This window comes from Caloenas nicobarica, chromosome 2 (assembly GCF_036013445.1).
Source record: "Caloenas nicobarica isolate bCalNic1 chromosome 2, bCalNic1.hap1, whole genome shotgun sequence".
NCBI lineage: Eukaryota > Metazoa > Chordata > Aves > Columbiformes > Columbidae > Caloenas > Caloenas nicobarica.
In genome coordinates this window covers 26,866,255-26,889,063 of record NC_088246.1, presented here as the reverse complement: position 1 = coordinate 26,889,063, position 22,809 = coordinate 26,866,255, and the positions used below count along the sequence as shown (strand labels likewise).

At 38.6% G+C, this 22,809-nt stretch overlaps 1 protein-coding gene across 5 annotated transcripts in view; it reads right to left on the bottom strand.

Annotated features, from left to right (window-relative positions):
* Window positions 1–22,809, bottom strand: part of PPP1R9A (protein phosphatase 1 regulatory subunit 9A) — a 140,182-nt gene that overhangs the window by 34,962 nt on the left and 82,411 nt on the right. For all 5 annotated transcript variants that reach the window (XM_065627546.1, XM_065627545.1, XM_065627548.1 and 2 more), the window contains exons 6-7: window positions 11,626–11,761; window positions 3,644–3,799 (exon numbers count right to left, since the gene is read on the bottom strand). In XM_065627546.1, the coding sequence (XP_065483618.1) occupies window positions 3,644–3,799; window positions 11,626–11,761 (292 nt within the window). The remainder of the gene's footprint in view (window positions 1–3,643; window positions 3,800–11,625; window positions 11,762–22,809) is intronic.

Sequence of the window (22,809 nt, the reverse complement as noted above, 5' to 3'; positions counted from 1 at the left end):
AGACGTAGGATCTAATTTTTTGTAATTATATATGGTAAAGGAAACTAAGGAGATACTTTAATAAGTATTTGCAGAGGTCACTTGCAATTTTTGAGCTCATTCAATCCAACCTCTGATCTGCAATTTTCAGGGACGAAGAACTGGTTCTTCTCATCGTTCCATTTCTGTGAGTAGTGAAAAATCACAAACCAACCATCTCAAAATGTTATGGAGTTTATTAAGTGCCCAGGCCTATGCTTAGTTCTGCTATCTCATTGTTTTGGAGTGAGATGAAATCAGGGGAAGGATGGATGAGCTGGAGTTTGCCCTTTGCAGAGTTAATGAAATCAAAAGGCCAAGACTCAAAGCCTTAGGCTACCTGCTACAGTCCATTCCCATCTCCTCTAAAAACCCTACAAATCAGTCAGCAGCACTTAAACAGCTTATTATTACATACAAGTAAACTCCAAATTGTTGCATAAATGACAATCTGCTCAGGTACAGATGGTTTTAACAGTTATTTTTATATTCTCTGTTATTAAGCTAAAAAACCAAAAAGAATACTGAGCACCCAGCCGGATCACTGAATCAATACATGGTACAGCAGATCCCACTGAGGCAGAAGAAAGAAGACACCTTCTTGCTGAACAGACAAATGTATAGCTGGACATCTACTTTTGTCTTTTCTTCTTTTTTTTTCTTGTTTTTTAATCAGAACTAATTATGCTTGCAGAATAGATGAGAAATACTAATGCATTTATGGGTTAGACTGAACAACGGGCAAGGTCAATTGTTTGGCAAGCAAATCTGGCCTTCATAGTTAAAAATTTTAAAGCAAATTTTCTAATAGGGGAAGAGAAATAACTTATTCCATGTCTTGTATAATGTCAGACAAATTCTTGGCAGATACTATTTCGTAGTTTTATGTTTTCTAAGTCAATACAAAACCGTGAAGGCTTCATTTTAACAATGGACATTTTGAATAATTTTTGGCACATTTCCTTTGCAAAGATGTCTTGAAAAGCTGATTAATTTCCTTCATAACTGTAAAACCTTTTTTTTTTCTAATAAGATAGAGAAAATAGCTAAATAGCTTGAATTCATCTAAAACTGCAAAAGGTAGGAGGGGATGGAAAGCTAGCAAATGTTAAATACCTAGAGTACCATGGGGAAAAAAGTACACAATGGAATCTAATAATCTCCATGAAAATTTCTATATAATCATTATATTTCTTGAATATAATAATAATTCATTTTTCGAAGGTTAAGATGTGAAATATAACACCTAATTCTTACATAAGATGTCCCTTCTCTCGATAGATCTTGTCTCTCTTCAATCATCACAGCTAAAATAAAGCTTCTAGCTCTTTCTCTCAAATCAGTTAAGGAAAATCAGTCGCATTTTTCCTGTTTTACAGCCAGGAAACAAGACTTGCAGAAGTACAGTGATTCACCCAGGAATGCCCATCTCTCTCCTGACTTCCATTCCAAATGCAAGACATTTCAAATAAGAGTGATCTGAAAGTATTTGAGCACATTTTTCATTGCAAAGACTGAATTCAACTAATTAGATCAAACTATTATGCTTAAAGATTATGCCCAACCCACTTGTTTAATACTTTCATTAATCTCTGCAGTAAGAACAAGAACGAACAGTTATTCTTTAAATGCAATTCCAGAAAACACTGTGTGGGCTTGTGCAGCGTAATCGTGAACAAGTCCTCTAGTGTTGAAAGAATTCAGGGCAAATACCAAGAAAAATACATGTATTCACTCTGTAGCAGCCAAGAAAACGCTGCTTCACAATCAATGAAACAAAAGTGGCATGTTCGTAACAGCGGTAACTGTGTGGGCTAGTGAAAAAGAGTCCACTCTTACGCAGGAGCATTTAATTTTCCTTTTCAGGCTCTCATCTACACTTAAACTGGAGGATCCTCAAGCTCTTTGATCTCCTCTACACCAGTATTTTGAGGCCATTAAACCAAACAGGTCTGCAAGTAATAGCTTCAAAGCAGTTTGGACATGCTCGAGTATAGCAAGAGCCCAAGCTGACGGAAACTTTACACAAGCATATTCTGACAGGCAATTTATTTAGAGGTCAGTGTCTTGCCCATCACTGCAGCTGTGCTTTGCATAGCCTTGGTGCACTGGCACCGCTTTGAGAAAGTATCACTATGTGTGATGCAAAGTATTAGAAAATGAAGTAAACTGTTCTGCTAATTTGCATAAGAGTCTGGAACTTGAAATATGGAAGAAATTATCATTTAAGTGAACTAAAAAACTTTCAGGAAACAATAATGGATAACAGTAGGCCTCCAAAGGCTGAAAAGGGCATCAGCAGAAAAGGGAAAAATGGGTTGCTCTGACTGATTACGTCCCATACATTACTCTCGCTAGACAGTAATAACAGCATATATTTATAAAAAAGAAAATATCTGGTTTGATTGAAGAGAAGGGGAGAGGATAGGGGAAGAAGAATCAAAAGGAAGCCTCTCTCTTTTAAAACTCCACTCTGGGCCCAGAAGGACTATGCTAGTCAAATCTCCTACGAGGTTCTGGCTACTTTCACCCCTTCCATCTTCACTACACTTCAAAAGAAAAATGTTCTTTATTGTCATCTCTGTCATCACTGTGGGCTTAGATAAATCCAATTATTTCATGTCTTTATTTGAATTGGAATTCAGTAAAATTCAGAAATAAACCACATCAAAAGCACAACCTAAAATACAGAAGAAATCACAGAATAGTTTGGGATGGAAAGGACCTTCAAAGCTCATCTAGTCCAACCCCCTGCAATGAGCAGGGACATCTTCAACTAGATCAGGTTGCTCAGAGCCCCGTCCAGCCTGGCCTTGAATGTCTCCAGGGAAGGAGCATCTACCACCTGGGCAACCTGGGCCAGGGTCTCACCACCTCATTGTAAAAAAATTTTTTCCTCACATCTAGCCTGAATCTCTGGTAAATTAAGTTATGTGAATTCAATGATCATAAGAAACATCACTAATTCAAGCCTCCATTAGTATCAGTGGATGCCATGCAAACTTTACAACTGCAGAGTTTTGGTAAAACACCAGTTTGAAATGCGCTTGCTTCCTCAATATACCATCTTTCCATACACATGGCCAAACATACGACACTGCTGTACGCTGACGAGTCGCTGTGTAATGGTATAGGAAGAGCTCCACATGTCCATTTTCATGAAATGTAGCATTTGCTGTTCAGTTTTCCTGATCACTTTTTATTGCAATCTTAAAAATGAAAAAATAAAAAATTAAAAAAAAAAAAAAAAGAAAGGAAAAAAAAGAAATAAAAAAGAAAAAAAATAAAGTAACCTGCTAGGAATGGATTAACTTGCACTTCATCTTCCTCATCAAAAAATACAAACTAAGTGCTGGAGCCTGGTAACTTCCGTGCTGAAAACATAAATGATACATCACTCTTCATCAATCCAACAGTCATCTGAAAGCTGACATAAAAACAACTCTGAAGACCAGTTCCACTTCTCTTAAGCAGATCTCTTTGAGTCATTCAACAATACTGAGTATACAAGCGGCTAGAAATCAACTCTAGTATTCAAGAGAAAAAATAAGCACTGAGCAATGAGAGAACTAGAAATCTAATTCCAGTGAGATATTTCAGGAATATTTTCTGATCTATAACTTACCTCTTTGAATTTGTGAGCAAGCTTGCCAGTGTCCACATCACTGGGGGAGAACATGTCATCATTTTCAGGGAGATCAAACACTTCAATAGCCATGTCACCTCCTGGAAGGACAGGTCCCATGTCTTCATCTTCTTCATCTGTAGCATATTCCCCTGTCTTAATTTTACAGCATTTAAGAAATTCCAGTTATCTTCTTATTAAGTAGAAACTGTTCAAATAGTAATTAAAGTACTGTGCAAATACAGCATACTGCATACAAAAAGGGTTATCTTTTTCTTTAGCTATAATCCCAGTTCTTATGAATTCTACCAGACAAAAATATACCACTCCACCATAGTATTTCAGAACATTAAGAGAGAGGAGAAAACAGTAACCAGGAACTTAGTCCTCAAGCACTTCTGGCTGAATAGTTCAATGGTTTCATCCTTTTCCAAATGACACCCTCTTTTCCATAGGAAGAGCTCTCCAAATTTATCTCAAATTTAACAAGAAATCTTTTCCAAACAGAAATAAAAGCAGACTAGGACCAACAAGACCTTGATTAGTGTTTTGTAAGCCATCTAGAGGCAGTAATTCTCCAGTGATATTCCATGCTGAATTTGAAAATCCATTGGTTTGTTCTTTATAAACAAATCAACAATAGAAAAGTCACACCCACACAGAAAGACAACGGCAGGAAAAAGAAACCGAGTGTCAGAGACAAGTTCAGAGACTAAAGTCAGAGTTTACTGAATTTTCATCCTGAGTAAGGAGCTTCTTCTAGCTAGTTTTGAACAGAAAATGCAGGTGTTTCCTGGGCTGCTAAACCATGAGATGTTAACGATTTTCTGACAAAACGGGATTTAAAAACACCACAAGCTACAATGAGTATCTCAAGACTAAACAAAATAAAACAATAATGTCAAAAAAATAAATCTAGTGATATTAAACGCCAAGTTGCCCTGACAATCTTTTGCACATGCGTGCACACATCTCTCCCTGCCCCTCTGGGAGTACGTAGTCTGCAGGCTGTGCAAACGACCACGAAAACATATAAAGCAAACACTTCCCTCAGGGCCACATCTGGATTTACCAAGCTTGGGACTCAATATATACATGGAAAAGGAAGGGCAGGGGAAGGGGTGCAGTCCTCCTGAGGTGAATACAGTCACAACACCAAGATTTTGACACAACTGTGCAAATATTTGTTCATGAGCTTTCAGTTCCCAAGACGAAGGCATGTAATATTATTATCAGAAGTATATTCCCACTAGTGCTGGGATTATCTATTAGTGTCATTTTTTGTCAAAAGAACTTTTCAAAACAAGATGCAAGAACTCAGATGTCCGAACAACAGTTTGAGTCTCAACTTCCTACCTTAATTTAGTTTCCCAGCTGTTGTTTAGGCTTATTTAAATATCTCTCAATTCAAAAGCAGGGCATGGAAGCACGTTAAGTCTAAGTGCTCAAGTACATACAGACAGAAAGGATATGTGTATGCATTCAACCACAGGATGATATGCTTGCAATAAAGCATCACCATTTCTTGGGTAAATAACATACAGGATCACAGAATAACAGAATAGTTTGGGTTGGAAGGAACCTTCAAAGATCATGAAAAATTTACATGCTCCTTTTTAAGAACTATTAAAGTTTTAAAAAACAAAGCCAAAACACACAGAAAGCTTAGAATCATTTGGTAAAATCTTCTGATATTAAAAGAACTATCAAAAAGAAGGTAAGTCACCAATGTGCATGACCCATCCATACTTTAAATGCAACTGTTAATGCTAGCAACTGTCTCTATAAATAGTTACATATTCTCCCATGCAACAGTAACCATTTATTTTACATACTTTATATATATATCAAGGCTGAGAATCTCAGTAGTCTTCAACAAAAAAAGTTAACAACTGGCTCTGCTTATTTTTCCTTATTTAAAACAGAAGCAAAAAACCCACACCATCTATCTCATTGGAATTTTCAAGCATATTAGCATTACAGCTAAACAAAACAACACCTGAAATTAAAATTTATCAGTCTATATGTCTAGATCTCACATGCACACACAAAATTTTCTGCTACGCTACGCCTGTAGTAACTTCTGGTTTTATTTTATTCCCCACGGCTACATGGAGTTACTATCTAAACAGAAAATTAGGCTGCTAATTGTCCTGGCTTTTTCCAGGAGCATGTAACACCACCTTCACACACCATTAGGGTGGCGAGACGTGGAACAACTACCTCCACAATCCCAGCAAGATTTCAGTGAAATGAATTATTGTGGGGACAAAATACTAACACGATCCACGTACTGTCAATTTTGCAGTCATTATCCCTGAAAAATCTATAATAACATAACCATCAGTTCTACATGAAAAAAACGCATCTTGGCAGGTCCGTCAGCAGTGGGAAGGAAATCTGTGAAGCACGCAAAGAGGAAGCAGAAATTGGATCATTAACTAGCAAACTCATGCACAGTTTATGTAAAAAAAAATAGATCTGGCTCAGCTACACATGCTTTTTAAATGAATATATTAATTTAGTGCAAATCCTAATTATATTTATCAATTTCAAAATAATAATAAAACAGATGAATTTAGTTAAAACAGATTCTGCAAAAGACTTAAACTAAAAAGAAGTATTTTACAAAAAAAGAAAAACAAGCACATATAAAGGACTACGTTATATTGGGGAGAAATTCAAGAGCGGGCACTATTCTAAGTGCCTCACGAGCCAGATTGTTTGAAGGGGGACATCAGGCAGCTCAAAATGAACACAAAGGATAATTTTGCTTCAAATTATACATAGTGAGTGTCGATGAGCAGAGTCATTTTTGCATCAATTAATGGAAAAAGTAGTCATCAAAGCAAAGCACAGCAGTTTGTTCAAGTAAATGAGACAGCAGGATGACACAAACACATTACAGAACACTGAAATAAATGAGACTTTTGCTTTCTTCTTCAAAAGAAAGGGATCTGATCTTATAATCACATGAAACTCAAATTACCGGTTGAAAAGAACCAATGTGTACTTTAAGGAAATGTATGTCATAAACTACATGAAACATACTTTCCCGGGAAAAAAAATAGCTCTGCTGACTTCCGTTTCACATGAAACTACTAGGAGGTTGTTCAGACCCTGCGCCAGTAAGATAGAACGAGAAATTCAGTGTTTTACAAGCAGCAGCAAGGCACAGACAGCATTTATTTTACTTCAAAATAACAAAGCCTTGTAAGGTAACAGTTGTTATTGTTGCTGCCTGAGGTTCCTTGCAATATATTTTGTTTTCTTAGCTGACAACAACAATAATATTTTTAAACTCAACAGTCAGTGAAAACTTACATGCTCTTGAAGGAAAACCTCAGACTCTTCAGTCTGTATTGGTGAGCAAAATTCACCCATGCAAAAGCCCTATTTCTCATTTCAGTAGCACCTAAAGCTTAAGCTTATCCCACCCACCGCAACAGCTTCTGATATTAGCCATTCCATTTTGCTATATACTATCACCGCTAATAGCATTAAATTATCTTTATAAACATGAACTACAATTTCCCTTTCTAAAAGGGAAAATGCATTACTCACATTGTTTAACTGCCTTGTAAATTCTTGAAATAGGCCTAAGAGTCCCAAGCAGAAAGGAGGAGCAGCAGCACCAGGCAGGATAAGGCAGACAGACCTTCCCTGAATCACCGTAACAAAGGCTGCATCAAGCTAAACCTTTTGTTTGTGCTGAAACTCTCCCACAATCAGGGAACATCATCTGAAGAACTATAAAAATAACTCAAGCACACCTCTTCACTTGAGTTTTTGATGGTTTATACTTAATTCTTTCAAAAGAGCAAAGAAAACTATAAAGGTACAGATCAATCATCACTTTTACAGAAGTGCTTCACATTAATGACATTGGAAAAGCCATATGCTCTGAAAGATCTTGTTTAACAAATGTATTCTTTGGGCATTAGGCATTCAAGCACATCGCAACATTTTTGTTTTCATATGTGTCAATAATTTCTTCAATGATTTTAATGTTGCTTTGCTCTCAAAATGTCCTGATAAATGGGAATTAAAAATGAAAAAATTGTAAAATGACTATGAGTGATATTAAAATACAACATCCCTTGCGTGAAACTATTTGTCTGTGGCCACAGAGTGAACAGAATTCTGTAATATGTTATTAATTTCACATCCTGCATCACCATATGCAGCCTTCAGGGGAACAGGTCACCTGCTTTATGTGACTTTCATCATTCACTGTAGAACATGAAGAAGATAATACCACGTTCAAATCAAAATTCTAAGAAATGTCAGAATTTGACTAAAATGTGCGCAGAACACTGTGTTAACACAGAGAAGTCAAAAGGTTTCAGTCAAGGATACAGATTCAGGTTGTACCTAACACACAAAGTAGGAAATACAAAGACAGTACCCACTTCAAAGCCTTCCGAGTTTTTTTTCTGACAGAATACAACAAATTAAAAGGATGTGGGGTTTTAGGAAGCTAGATGAACTGGTGATGAATAAACTCTGCGGCAGGCTATTGAAAAGCAGCACCTGAAAAAACAGAATCTCCCAGCTTTATTGTAGTTTGCACAGGCTTGTGGGGAAATGCCAACACTGCTACTGTAAGTAGTACTTGAGAAATAACTGATACTACTGGCTCTCCTTGGCTTAACAACAAATTGTGAGCTGTTGCACATTTATCCTGCTTGTCTTTGCATGGACCTTCTTTTGGGCATCCCTTTTCTCTTAGTGCTCGTCAGTTCTGCACACGATTCTTGTGTTTCCATGCGATGACTTAAATGAAGGAGCATCCAAAAGCATCCTGCAATCCCCTGATGACCTGATAACAGCAGATTATAAAGTGCAGGGATGGAGGGCATTTATATAATAAATGATGTTTCTTTCAGGATTACTTGTATAGTTAACGATTTATCTTTTGGAAACACTACATATTAGTGTGAATCTTCCCCAACAAATAACTGTCATGTAATGCTCCTGCAAGGCAATGGAATGAGAAGTCACAGCAGGCCAACAAGCATCTCTTTAATTTAGCATCTGACTCAAGTCCAGTGCACACTGGCTGGCAGAAGTCAAAATTGTCCCAATAATGCTCCTATTTTAAAGAACTCAGATCCTTCTCAGAGAGCTAGATGTTGCTTGGGCTATGATGGAGACTACTCTAAGTTTCAAACCAGAGGAAATCCAGCCAGCTGGCAGCACAACAAGATAAAACACCAGGACTTGCACATGCCTTCTTCTTCTGGTTTGACCAGCTCTACCAAACACAGCCACGTGCAATGACTCCAGGACTCACACACAGATTGATTTCCTGCTCCGGAAACCTGATACGTTATTGCTGTCTTTGTGGTAAAGTCTCAGAGGCTCACAATTTGACAGCCTCCAAGGAGGGCTGAATAAAGATCTGAGACTGAACAACTCTTGCACAATTCTGTGCCACCTCAGCAAGAAATTCCTTGCACTGGCAACCCAAATATTCCTGAACTTCATGCAGTCAGAATCACTATCACTTTGAGGAAATGGACTTGAAAGGATAGGGGTCTTTGTACATTTGTGGATATTCATTCAGATGGCATAAATTGAGATATTCTTGCCCAAAAGATATATATATATATGGCATCAAGTAGGAAATGGGTATGATCTTCAATGATCCCAATGTAGTTTTTGAGAACTGATGTACTGCATTTGTTCTGAGACCTAATTCCTCCTCTTTTCAAGAGAGATCTTCGATGATACCCAGGGTCTCCCTGGTAGATGTCTTTTCCTTTCTTCTCCCTACTTTCCTCCCATACTGCATAAAAGTCCGCTTTGCACTGCAAACACTAATGGCCAAAAAGCACATGTCATAGTCAGAGGAGGTCATCATCCTCAGTGTAGTTCTATGATAAGAAAAGATGCCTCTAATTCTATTAATTACTTGCCCCATCTTATTTTCTCTCTGTCATGCAAAGGCACTACCAATAGAAAACGCTTTATGCATTCAGTATTTTTTGTGTTAAAAATTTACGCAGTGAACAGGGCTAAAGAGTTTGTAACCACCAAACTGCAAGGACAAGATACATCACAAAAAGAATCTGATACCTACTCGCCCCTGTCCTCTTTCACTATTGTGCTGAGAAACACCTGCATGGTCGTCAGTGATTAAAGTGTCACTGTCAGCAGCAGCACAGCAACAGTCCTTACTGAAGGCTGAGGCACTACTACCAGGATCAGTATTCATCTGTATGGTTTTAACAATGTTTTCTTTATTGCCAGATCTTGAGTTAAGGCATCTGTGTGGCGCATGAAGGTAAGCAACACAAACCTCTGAGATTTCTTGCAGGCAAAAGGTGTAATGCATCAATTACTCACACAGGTCTGCCTTCAGCCACACATTCCTCTACTTGTGAGTACACAGGGAGAAGGGTTTGAATATCAGGCACTTAGGACACACCTCTCCTTGCCAATATGAAAGCTACAGGACTATGTTTACCATAAAATGACCTCACAGGTCTTCAAACCCTGGCATCTACAGCATGCTGAGTTGTGAGAAGTTTCTTGTTCCCAAGGCTAGAAGGAGTTGTCTCTGTTTTTATTTTTTTTGAGGAGATCATAGACTACCTTCAAGAAATTACTCAGGCACTTGAATTTTAATTCTAAACTAAATGGAAGTTAGAAGACTTGCATGTTTCTATAGGTTGAGGAGGGAACAGAGAGGATATGGACTTTCTATCCTTCATCGTCTTGCACAGGCACATATATGTACACATCCCCAATACATACAACTTTTATTTATGTGAGTTAAATACACATCTACAATAGGATTAATTCTAACACATATTCAAATATTTTTATTTTTAGTATCAGTAGAAATTAAAGGGACTGAAAGTATCACTGGGGCTAGACAGAATTTTTACTTAGTTTCTGGGACACTTCTCATTGTTCTGACCTGGTGCTAGTTTAACAGTGTGTTTCAAGCTCCAAGTGTAACCGGATTTTACCTAAGAGTACTTTTTTCCCCTGTTTCACTGTTTAGAAGCTTTATCTCAACGCCTAAAAGAAAACTAAACTGAAATTAATGCATTGCATGAATTCTGTCTCACCTTCTCTATTGCCTCCTTCCCCAAATAAAAGAAAATCCTGGCCTGAGCAAAACCACACTAATACATGGAGTCTGGCATTTCAAATACTATTCAAGATAATGTGAAATGAAGATGGTATGCTTGAGCTAAGTGGTTTATTAAAGCAACTGCCTTTTACCTTAACCCAGCAGCTAATTTTGGGAGTAAGACAGACCATGGTCTCCGAAAAAGATCTCTTATTAGTCTTTCCAAGCATCTTGATATTCAGGTATATTAGAATTCTAGGAGAACTGTAAGGGATTATGGAAAATCTACTCAGTGAAGTTGACAGTTTCAAAACCTTTGTATTGGGACATCAGGCACTAATCACGAACACCAATACACACTTCAGAAGAGGTAGATTAATTCTCCATCCTGTGGAATATCTGTTCACACAGGAACAAAAAGCAGTGTGTGGAACGAGGGGTCTTACCTGGAATTTTAAAAAAACTTCTTAATGTTCTCAGTTAACATTCTAGGAAAGAAAAAGGTGTAAAACTTCCCCAAAGCCCCGAAAGTTAGAAGGCAACTTTTACCAGTTTTCCCAAAAAACACAATGTTTCAGTGCACAAGAAAACCAACTTTATTCCCTTATTTCAGCCAAAGCATACACTTTCAGAGGAACAGCAATGATTCCAGAAGCATCAATGAATTTGATATTTGCTCTTCTGGAACAAAAACATTTGAAATACATGCTGAAAAGCTTTTCAGTAACTTTGTTCTTCAAATAAGATTCATTATCAAGACCTGTAAAAATCAGCAGCAGAGGTAATGGGGAGGGCCAGAAGTTGACCTCTTAGTGACAATTAAAAAGTAGGAATTAGGAACAGGAAACAGAACATTAAAAACCACCGAATAGTGAAACACTAGACAGTCTGTTACCTCATCATCATCTGCATCGTACTGTGCGTAATGTTGCTCCAGCAGCTCTCGCTGGCGCCGTTCTTGTTCTAGAGTTTGGCTGATCAGCTGTGCAACCTCACTCACTTGTCCCGGTTTTTCTCGTCCAATTACAAACCTGTACAAAACATTAATGAAAAAATATTACCCCTATTGGTTTACCCAAGTTCTTGATTTTTAGCTGTGTCTTGTTTCAGGGGTGGCCTTCTTCTCCAGAGATACATGGCTGTGATTGTTCTAACGTGTTCTGTGGATGACACTTGCCAGGAGGACATTGTGTGCAAGACTAGGAGTGATCAGACCGTGACAATATTTACAGGAGGTGGGGGAAAGTGACCACTAAAGCCTACATTCCAAATTTCAGCAAAAAAGATTAGCTAAGTTTGAACTTTATGGACACAGACCTAAAGCAGGGCAATTAAAAAAAAAACCAATAAAATCATCACTTCCATTCTCTTAAGAACAACACATTTTCTAGAAGCCTACAGAAGACCAGATGCACAATAACAGCACAGACAAACTTCTGGCAGCTCATTGTGGAAGGAACACACACCAGAGTAACTTCTTGCTCCATCTTGACTTGAAAGATATTTCTGAGCTTTTAAATTTTCCTTCCTCCTGTCTCTAACAGAGAATCTATCCCCACATTTTGAAATCTGACAGACACTATTTCCCTAATTTTAAGATGTATTTAAATATTTCTTTTATTTCATGAACTTCTGTTGCTAAGGAGAGTTTTTCTCCACTGCCAGCTGCTGCTGAACTCGGGAAATACATTTCTTTGGCGTAACAAAAGATACGGGAAGTGCCTCTTTCTTCAGTGAGACTTCCAAGACTGCTTCCCAATCTTGCTTTCAGCAACTGAAATTCAGAATTGCCTTGGACTGTAACACTTTTTTCACCATGGTGGCATAACCGTAATTAGATACTTTTCTGTCTATAGTATTAGTGATAAACACCCATTATACAGTATCAACACTGTAAACTACTGAACAAAAACACAATTTAAAGATGTCAAGCTGAAGGAATATTTTCTTAGCAGACTAGAAAGACCATTAGGTAATTACAGGTGAAAAAAAGCATTATGCAGAGCTGAAAAACACAATCAGGTGACACTAAGACATTGCATATAGTGAATTATTTGCTTCCACAGCACTTGGCTTAAATTATGAATTTAATTTATTATTGGAATAAGAGGTAGAAATGCGCTTTGTATCCCATATAAGAAAATGATCTTAATTAGTACTGCCTATTAGTGTTAAAGTCATTTGGGATTTGGCCTCCATGTGTAAGCCAACTTCCCAGGAGTGGATGACCCTGAATCCATTTCCTATGCCAAACTATTTGGCACAGTCTATGAAGTCAGGCACTAGAGAAAGGAATACAATTTGGAGGTTATTTCAACATCATCAAAATATCTAAGTTAGTGATTACTTCCAAAAGGATAAGAAAGATTAGAATGAGTAACTCCATTTTAAATAATGACACAAGGTGCTCTGAAAATAATCTGCAGGGAAGTGTGTTACTTTAAAAACATTTACAGAAAACACAGCACAAACTAGAACAAAATCAAGGAAATAACATCAGCATTTTAATCCTGATCAAAACAGATCACAGTCTGGCACTCAAATCCTACAATTACGAAATATTACATCAGTTCTCATTAATGATAAAGACCTTGGGCTGAAAAAAAAAAAGAACGTTGCTTCGTGACCCCTATACTTCATCTGTTCTGTGTACTGACTCATAGTCGGATCCTGTTTCCTCTGACTTTTAATTTTAGAGCCAAGTATTATAAGACTAACCCAGCCATGTTTTCAGTCTCAATGGGGAGGAACAATGAACTTTTGATATTACTACGTGAAGTAAAAAAAGATTCAACCCATATTTGCGACGTATTTGTCTCTTCCATGTAAAAATGAGTTACAAGAGAATATGGAAAATAACCCCACTTCCATTTTAAATAAACAACTTAAGCAACATTATGCATGGGTGCATTATTTATACACAGTAGAGAGAGCATCACATTTGTAAATACAAGAGGGAGATCACCAATGTGGTAAATTATGAAACCACACAAAACGACGCAAATATTGTATTTCATACTGTCCTCTGCCTGATAATTCACCTCCCTTAGAAACTAAGACACCTGAAACACTTCATACAATCATTTTTGCACACTGAAAACCTAGAACAGGCAATATGCAATGCATCTGAAGTCTGATAACTTCTGAAAATTTAGGAGCAGTTTTGACACATTATACAGTAATGCAGCTATATTTTCATACAGAAAAGCAAGTTTATGTAGGAAGTAAAAATGTTAAAGCTTATTAATTGTGTTTTTCTTCTCATGCCAAAGCCACTCACAGCATATAGTGATGTGATTTTCAAGGCTTGAATTATATGTCAAAATGAAGTTCCTCAATGACACCTGAAGCTGTTAGATGATACATGAATAAAAGCCTCAAAGCAATGACAAAGTTTAAAGCAAATGGTTTCCAAAATAGAAATACACAAGGAACATTTTCTTCTTCTATAATTTACTGCTTTAAAGTGAGACATTTCCAAAGTGTCTGAAAATAATATTTAGAAGCATTCAATCTACAACTTATGTCAGTTACAGATACAGAATTCTAAATTTGTAAAAGGGAATGTTGTGTTACCAACACGGTTTTTACAGTTGAACTAAACTTTTTGCCATGTTACACTCCGTGACCTTAAGGATACCTTGCTACATATAATTATGTTTAATTTGTAACTAAAATAAGCCATAAATCATAAATATATGACTTAAATAGACATTAATATTTCTCTCTTAGAAAACCATAAAGCAGAAGCAGTTATTAAAATGCTAAGCATGAATTTGATCTTTATGCCCAGAATAGCTTTAAATACAAGAACTATCATCATCTGAAGTGTTTAAATACAAAAAAGAGACATAAGGTAGTGATTCACTGACCAGAAAATTAGTCACTGAACCATAATATGCACACTTCAACAAAGTGGCTAATTATGTATTTCGCGTCACTCTGGCTCACCAAAATTAAGCATATGCATTTCAGACTTGATTAATTAGTCTCAAGGGCCAAAAGTATTATAACAAAGAACTATAAATTCTATCAGCAAAAATATACTTAAGAAGCTGGTTATGTTTCTGGATATGAGACAAATGAGGGTTTTAAAGCCTTTAAACTTCATCACGATAATACTCCCTTTAATTATTACGGCCAGCAACGGCAAAGTAAAGCCCAGTGGATCTGTGAGGCTGTACTACAAGCCATTACTGTACTAAATCTCAGGCCATTACTGATTATTTCTGATGTCTGCAAAAAAAAGAGAGGAGAGAATATCACAGAGAAGCAGGGCATGAACTGACCTTGATATTCAGAGTTACATACAATCTAGCTGAATTACCAGCTGTGAAATATTCTCTTTGGTTGTGGTTAAAATAAACAGGAACAGAGCTAGGAGTATCATAAACATTTGACTCTACCTTGTATTTAAGAACGTCCAACAGAATACAATATCTGAAGAAACTGAAAATTAAACTACAGCAATGGTGGTTAAGAAAAGTACTCTACTGAAATTGGCAGCAACTCCTACATCTCCTGTGATCCAGTCATGATTTAATGATTTTAAAGTACACCTGGTATAGAGCTTTCTGCATACTTCCAGCTTTTATTAAATGAGGGTCTGCAGACCTGTGCTTCTTGAAATAACAAAAATTAATTTATTGATTTTTTTTACCAACCGTGGGAACCAGAAACATTATTATAAGAATTAATTTAATTAAGAAACATTTTGATTTTGAAAAGAACTTTGGTAGTAGAAAAATGTGTGGGGGCACCAACTCTTTGAAACAAACCTGAAGTTCTGCAGCATAGATTTTTAGTGCTTTATTCTCTGTGAATGATTTCTCCTAAAAATACTTCAGGCATTAAACACTCAGTTTAAAATACTTGAACATGGATTCTTTCAATTCAACAAAAATCAAGTAAGAATACAGCAGACTCTTTCTAAGAAATAATGTGGTTTTTTGCCGCAATAGGATTCATGTTTTTTTCTTCCAACCTTTCCTAAACTATAATTTGGTCAATAAAAAATGTACAGTAAAGTTCATTGTATTCAGGGGAGTTTTACAGATGGTTTTAAAAAATGGTTTTCCTCTGAGCTTTAAAGCACAAAGCTGCTTCTGCTACCATTTGTCTAATTTATTTCAAGATGTCTTCAATTACCTACTCTGGCTGCTTCCATTAGGATAATAGCCATATAATTAATCCAAAGTGCTAAAAGTGGTGTGAACCCTGTAAGGAGGCAGTTTTATTTAGTTAGAGCAGCACAAGCTGGAACTTGTCAGGTTTTCATGGACAAGATCAAGCTCTCTGAAGAGATGGGAGCCTCAAGTGCAGAGGTCACTGACTGGACATAAGGAATTCACAAGCTACAAGGTTCCGCTGCACTTGCTTGGATAAAGTGATCTGAAACTGAGTTACAAAAACTCTTTGAATCATTGAATAATTCAGGTTGGAAGAGAGCTCTGGTCTGCCCCAACTCTCCTAATTCAAAGCAGGACCAACTTTGTCATGGCCTTGATCAGTTTTAAATCTCTCTAAGGATGGGATGCAACCTGTTCCAGTGTACATTTTTTTGGTGAAAATATCTCGTCAGGATCTCGTCCCTTGCTGCACCCTCTGTTCACTTCCTGTTATTTTGCCACTATAGAGAGAATCTGGGTTCACCATTTCTACCTCCTGGAAAGCAGCTGAGACAGCAGGAAGATCCTTGCCATTCCATCCTCCTTTTCTTTGGACTGAAGAAGTTCTTTCTGCCCATTCCTAGGGTATTTTTTGCACAGCTGCTCTCCAGCCCACAGTATTTCACAGGGCTAAGCTGCTCCAGACACAGGATTTACATTTGCCCTTGCCGGACTTTATGAGGTTCCTGCCACTTCATTTCTCCAGCCTAGTGAGGTCCCTCCGAATAGCAGCCCTGTCCATTAGCTCATCAGCTGCTCTCCCCAGTTCAGTATGCTCTGCAAACTTGTTAAGGGTGCCTTCTGCCTTATGTCTCTAAGTCCACCTAGCCCTCCCTTGCAGCAGAGACTCAGGGAAGTGGTTGTCATCATCCCTGGAGCTGTTTAAAAGATGTGTAGATGAGGTTCTTAGGGACATGGTTTAGAGGTGGACTTGAGAGTGCCAGGTTAACAGTTGGACTTGATCTTAAAGGTCTTTTCCAACCAAAACGATTCTATACGTCTATGTACACAGCAATCTTTAAAGCTACTAGCTGTAACCAAGAAGAACTGAGGGTGATTAGCAGAAGGAAGTAAACAAGGTTGGCCTGGAGATTAGTGATGGTAGTGACCCAAAACTAACACAAATAAGGGAACAACTCTACCTGGAGACTAACACCCAAAGTAACATGAGGAAGTAACTACCATCAGTAGACGAAAGGCGCAATGGTTGAATGAAGTCACCTAAGGTCACATAAGAAACACCTGACAGAGCAAACTGTGTAATGTCCAGTGGAGGATGCTGGCTAAGTACAGCCAGCACAGAAGAGCAAACTTTGGGAAGAGTCTGCAAAGACCCTGGAGATAGAGCTGCCAGTAAACTGACCCACTGTGCAGAAGTTCTGCAGCCTCTGTCCTTGTCCTAGACCCAGGATGAAGTAAGCTGTGTGCTGTACCTTGAATTTGACCACAGACAGCAGGACCCTGACTTACTAGTGATTTCAGGCAACACGGGTGTCTCTTTGCCCAGTCAACAGTCAGGACAGGTGCATGGGAACATGACTTCCCTGGTGTGGCCCTGGCAGGAGCTGTAGGTACAGGTAACAGTAATGTGCCAAGAATGAAATGTGTGTGTAGTGTGTGCTCTGTTACTTGCTACTGTTGTTGTTGAAGTAGTGGTTTAGAACAGAATAGAAAATAGAATATTAATATTTTTTAACTATTCCTAAGAACAGAAGAGAACAGAACAAAACAGAACAAAATAGACTCTTTCTGTTGGAAGGGACCTATGATGATCATCTAGTCCAACTGTCTGACCAATTCAGGGCCGACCAAAAGTTAAAGCATGTTATGAAGGGCATTGTCCAAATGCTTCTTAAACACTGAAAGACTTGGGGCATTGACCACCTCTCTGGGAAGCCTATTCCAGTGTTTGACCATGCTCTCGGTAAAGAAATGCTTCCTAATGTCCCGTGTAAACCTCTCCTGGCACAGCTTTGAACCATTGCCACGTGTCCTGTCACTGGATACCAGGAGAAGAGCTCAGCACCTCCCTCTCTCTGCTTTTCCTCCTCAGGTTGCGGCAGAGAGCGATGAAGTCATCCCTCAGCCTCCTTTTCTCCAAACTAGACAAGCTTAAAGTCCTCAGCTGCTCCTCATAGGACATTCCTTCCAGCCCTTTCAGCAGCTTTGTTGCCCTCCTCTGGACACACTCAAGGACCTGAACATCCTTCTTAGATTGTGGGGCCCAGAACCGCACACAGCACTCAAGGTGAGGCTGCCCCAGCACTGAACTGGCTGGTGATACTGGGTTTGGTGCACCCCAGAATGCAGTTTGCCCCCTTGGCTGCTCTCCACAGACCCTGATAAGCTACGCTGCTATCAACACTAAATGAATATGGAGTCAGGCAATTACAAGGTCATGTAAAAAAAACCACGCTCCAATATTAGTGCACTTAGATTAATTATTTCCACAGAAATAAATTTTAGTCCAGGGCCCCACAGACACATTAGCTTTACTCAAGAGTACTTCAAAATTAGCCAAGGGATTCAAAGTTTTGGCACCACTCTAGGTTCAGGTCCTTGCACTGTTCTGTTCTTCTGAGAGCGCAGGTAGAGAATCTCTTCCAGCTAGTCTGACAGTATCCCAACACAATGCTTGCATAAAAGATTTTCTTGAATATGTGATAACATTCTGTGATTATCATTTAATCAGCATTCTCTATAGCACCACACAATTCTTATAGGAATGGCCAGGTCAAAGAAACACATTTTTAAGTCTATATTTTAACATACGTGAACGCAAGCGAAACACATACATCAGGTCAGTTCAAAGGGTGCAAGTGCAACCTGGGAATGTTTCTAAAACCTGACTGCATTTTGAGGTGAGATCTGCCCTCCCTCTCCCTCACCCTTGCTGGCATCCAGGAAGGAAATACAGTCACAAGTCAGCTGCTGAGTTCAGACCACGTCCTTCATCTGGATGATTCAGTGATGCAGGTTCTAGGAAAGCCGGACCACACTCATAACACAGTCCAGGTGTAGTTGAATGCTCCTACAGCAGCATCCCTGTTCCTTGCTGAGTTACCCTGCAGGGGTGAATGGTGGGTATTTCTGCCCAGCTGTCACAATGTTATGTCACATTAATCAAGGTGCACCAGAACTGGACAGTAGCTTACACAGCAAAGTATCTCACACTTTGAAAGAGTAAAGAAATCAGCTAAATAAACATTTGTGTTGATATTTCTGTTGCAGGGGTAGGACCTTATGTTTAGATCCAACCGAACTGAGGATGAAGTGATTCAAAACCTGTGAAGTTGTTCCTTGACAGGAACAGAAAAGAAAACCGACTAGTGAAATTCAGCCCTGCTGAATCTTATTAATTCATGTTGTACTTAATTTTAAAAATAATACTCTAGATATGTAGCAAAATGGTTTATAATTCAGCCAAAAACTTTTGCATGAAGATTTGTCTATGTATTTTGCACTCAAACATATAATTTTTTGTCCAAATGTGCAAATATTACAAGAAATAACTTGCCATAAAATTCAAATTAGGAAGATCTCAGGACGCAGGGACTATGTTTATGCCAGTAAATTAAAACGGTGCCAAGGAATGCTCCCAAGCACTGGCAGTGTATCATCTATACTGCTAAATCACTAAAACAGTCTCTGGAACAGATTGGCCCAAGTTAACTAACATTCTACCAAATAATACTCAGACATGGTCCAGGAGTTAGCTTGGATGTTTCCAACAGACAATTTGGACATGGCCACCTTGCTCTAAAGGATGAGAAAGTGTGAGCAATGTCCATTCTGGTGCCAGCTGGCCTCAACACCACAGAACAGTCTGAGACACAGTTCATCTCCTACAACAGGCACAGCCAAGGAATATAAACCAGCAAAGCACTGATGAACACAGCCTTACCTCACCCATGCTAAGGGGTCACAGTGTTCGTGAGTAATTTTCACGTTAAGTTCAGTACACCACTCCTGGTAGTCTTACAGAATGATTACCAATGCTTGTAGGAGCTCTTTGCAGAGACCAGAAAGAAGAAAACAGCTCCTATTACGGAATTTTTGGTATAACCGTAGTGGAATATAAAGGAGAAATTCACACTATTTTGGTAGAAGGCATCACAAGTTAAGTTTCTGCTGGGTCCATGACTCAGGTTTATGAGAGCAGCAGGATATACAGCAAGCACACATGGCTTCTTAAGCAGCCCTTCATAAAGTTCCAGCTCAGCAATCAGCATCACAGAGCAAAGGACTTTCCTCATCTTTTTCTCTTCTCAGCTCAGCACTTGGATTCAAGGAAAAAGAAAGACAAGAAAAGGAAGAACAAAACTGTCACCCCCAGACAGAAATAAGACAATTTAATTCAGCTGCCTGAATCAGGCATGGAGGGTGATATCTTTTCCTTTTGGGTCCTGCCTCATTAGCCAGGACGAGGAAGAAGCAGAAATCTCTCCTGCCTGTTCCACAACATGGATCTGCAGTATGGAGAATGCCTGCAAATGTTTAAAGGACACAGTTGTTTCACAGGGCAAGAGCACAGGTAGGGAAAGTAAGAAAGAGCAGGCGAAAATCTGCCCAGGCGTGTGTACTGCAAGAAGAGAAGATGACGATCTAGGGGAAGGAGTCACAAAAATAAAGTGATGCTGTTCACTGTTACTGTGAGCAAACAGCATTCCCGCAGGGCTATACTGCTGCTGGCTGGATCCTGTGGTTGACTTAATCTGTCCTCTATACTGTCTTAGTTCTTCCATAGACACGACAGTAGAAATTACCTTTCCAGATGTTGTGATGTTAAACAAAACTAACAGCAGGCATGCAAATACTGTTTTCTGAGACAGCATATTTTTCAGGAAAAAAAAAATAAGCTCAATAAGGGGCGAGGAGTCAGCGGAAGAAGGAATAAATGGCATAACAAGTTGGTGTTAATTAAGAAGTGAATACTTTCACTTCTTGCACTTTAACTGCTCCTTGTATAAGAGCTATCTAAAAAAAATGTTAAAACTTCATTTTTGTGTGAAAGACTGCATTTGCAGTACATTAGGAGTGAAAGAATTTCGGCTGTGAACTGGGAGTCAGAGTTGGGACAAAATGCTGCTTTGAATTAAAACCATCCAGATAAGAAAAAACAAAAAATGGTAATAAATTATTCTTTATTAGAATAGAGAATAGTTAAAAGTGGAAAGCCCCAGGGTTTGATAGCTACACTGCTATTGTTAGAACCTACTCTTCAATGTTCTAGAAGATTAATTAAACATGGCAATATTTGCTAACTAATTATTTAGTTTCTTTATTAAAATGGGAAGACTTTGGGGCATTTCAGTAGGATTTCATTAAACAAGAACCCGTAAACTCACTGGTAGCTTAGAATTAATGAAATTGCTTTCAAGGTGGTGCAAATCACGAGCAACAAAACAGGTTTTGCCCAGGTTCTGTTTCCCTGAAAGCCCAAGAACTGACTCAGAAAGCAACATGAGAGCATCTGCTCAGCACTTAGCAACAGTTTGGAAAGCTGAGAAAATGCTTAGTCACATTCAGAAGACAGGATACGGAAGGAGGACATGGAATTTAAAATTTGCTTCTCCAGTAAAGCACTGAATTTGGGTAATTTCCTTAAAAGGACCCTTTCAGAAGAAATCAGTAACAATAAAAACATTGAAGTGGCATATGAAGGACTGGGATTTTCCTACGACTCTCTCTCATGCAAGACCCTTTCTGGTTACCAATGCAGTAAGTCTTCCCAGGACCATGTCCTCCTTTCCTGGGACCTGCCCTTCCCAGAGCCTCGTGGGCACAAATCTTTGTATCCACTGAGGCAGAGAAGTGCTGTCCCCACTTGAAGCTCATGTATTTGCCCTAGGAGGCACACAGACTAGGTAAATATGGTCAAAGGACAAAGTTTTGTCTGTAAAAGAACTAGATTTTCTCTCTTGGGGGTGTGTTCAAGAAAAAATAAAATTCCCTGGAAGTGTACAGCTCTCCATATGAGCTTTCTCTGGTGAAGATGTTAGGGTCCCCTCGCACCATTTCATTATGATGAGGAACAGGGAGAAAGAATGGGGTCACAGAGGCTCAACACCACCCAAGCAACTTCAAAGAACTACACGTCTGCTACTCAGGACCATAGTCCATGAGGAAGACTGCAAGCAAAATAACCTAGGAGAAGCTCCATGGCAGGATAGGGCTCTCACTGTCAGCCTGCCTCCTTATCCTGTCTTTTATGATTGTAGGCACCACTCGGAAACTTCAAGTTGACGGATTACATCCTAAATGGGGTCAGAAGAAGCACAGAACAATCAGTGACATTAGTCTGGTGCTGCCCTCTGACTGATCCATTAATCTTAGAGCAGGAGCGACACTCAACAGTATTGGAAAACACCACACATTTCAAAGGAAAATCTCCCCTGTATATAATCAAATTCTGAAATCACTAATATGAGGTATTAGTAAACTAAATAGTTAAGCAAAATTATAAAGACGACTTGATATTTACATCAATTGAAATAGCATTCATAGTTGTATTTGCCAGATTAAGAGTCACAAGGACACTAACTCTCATCCCTAAAAACAGAAGCTGATTGCCAGCTGGGATTATAAAAGAATTCCCTTTCCTTTGTCTCATAGGCTACCAGGGTACATCAGGTGGCTGCTGATTATCTTCCTACAAAACATTGTAAGGAAGAATAACTGCATTTATTATCATTGGAGAAGCCAAATTGGTTGGGTCAATGATCTTCCATTATGGTATGACAATTCTTCTGAATAGTCCAATACTTCAAACAATGGATAAAATAATAATGGATGCTTCTACTTGCTCTTCTTTCCCCCCTTCTCACCCTCACCTAGAACAGTTCAAAAGGTAAAACCCATGTCTTAATTTTCACAGATTCTTTACTGTGTCAGCTACAGACAGTCTGGAT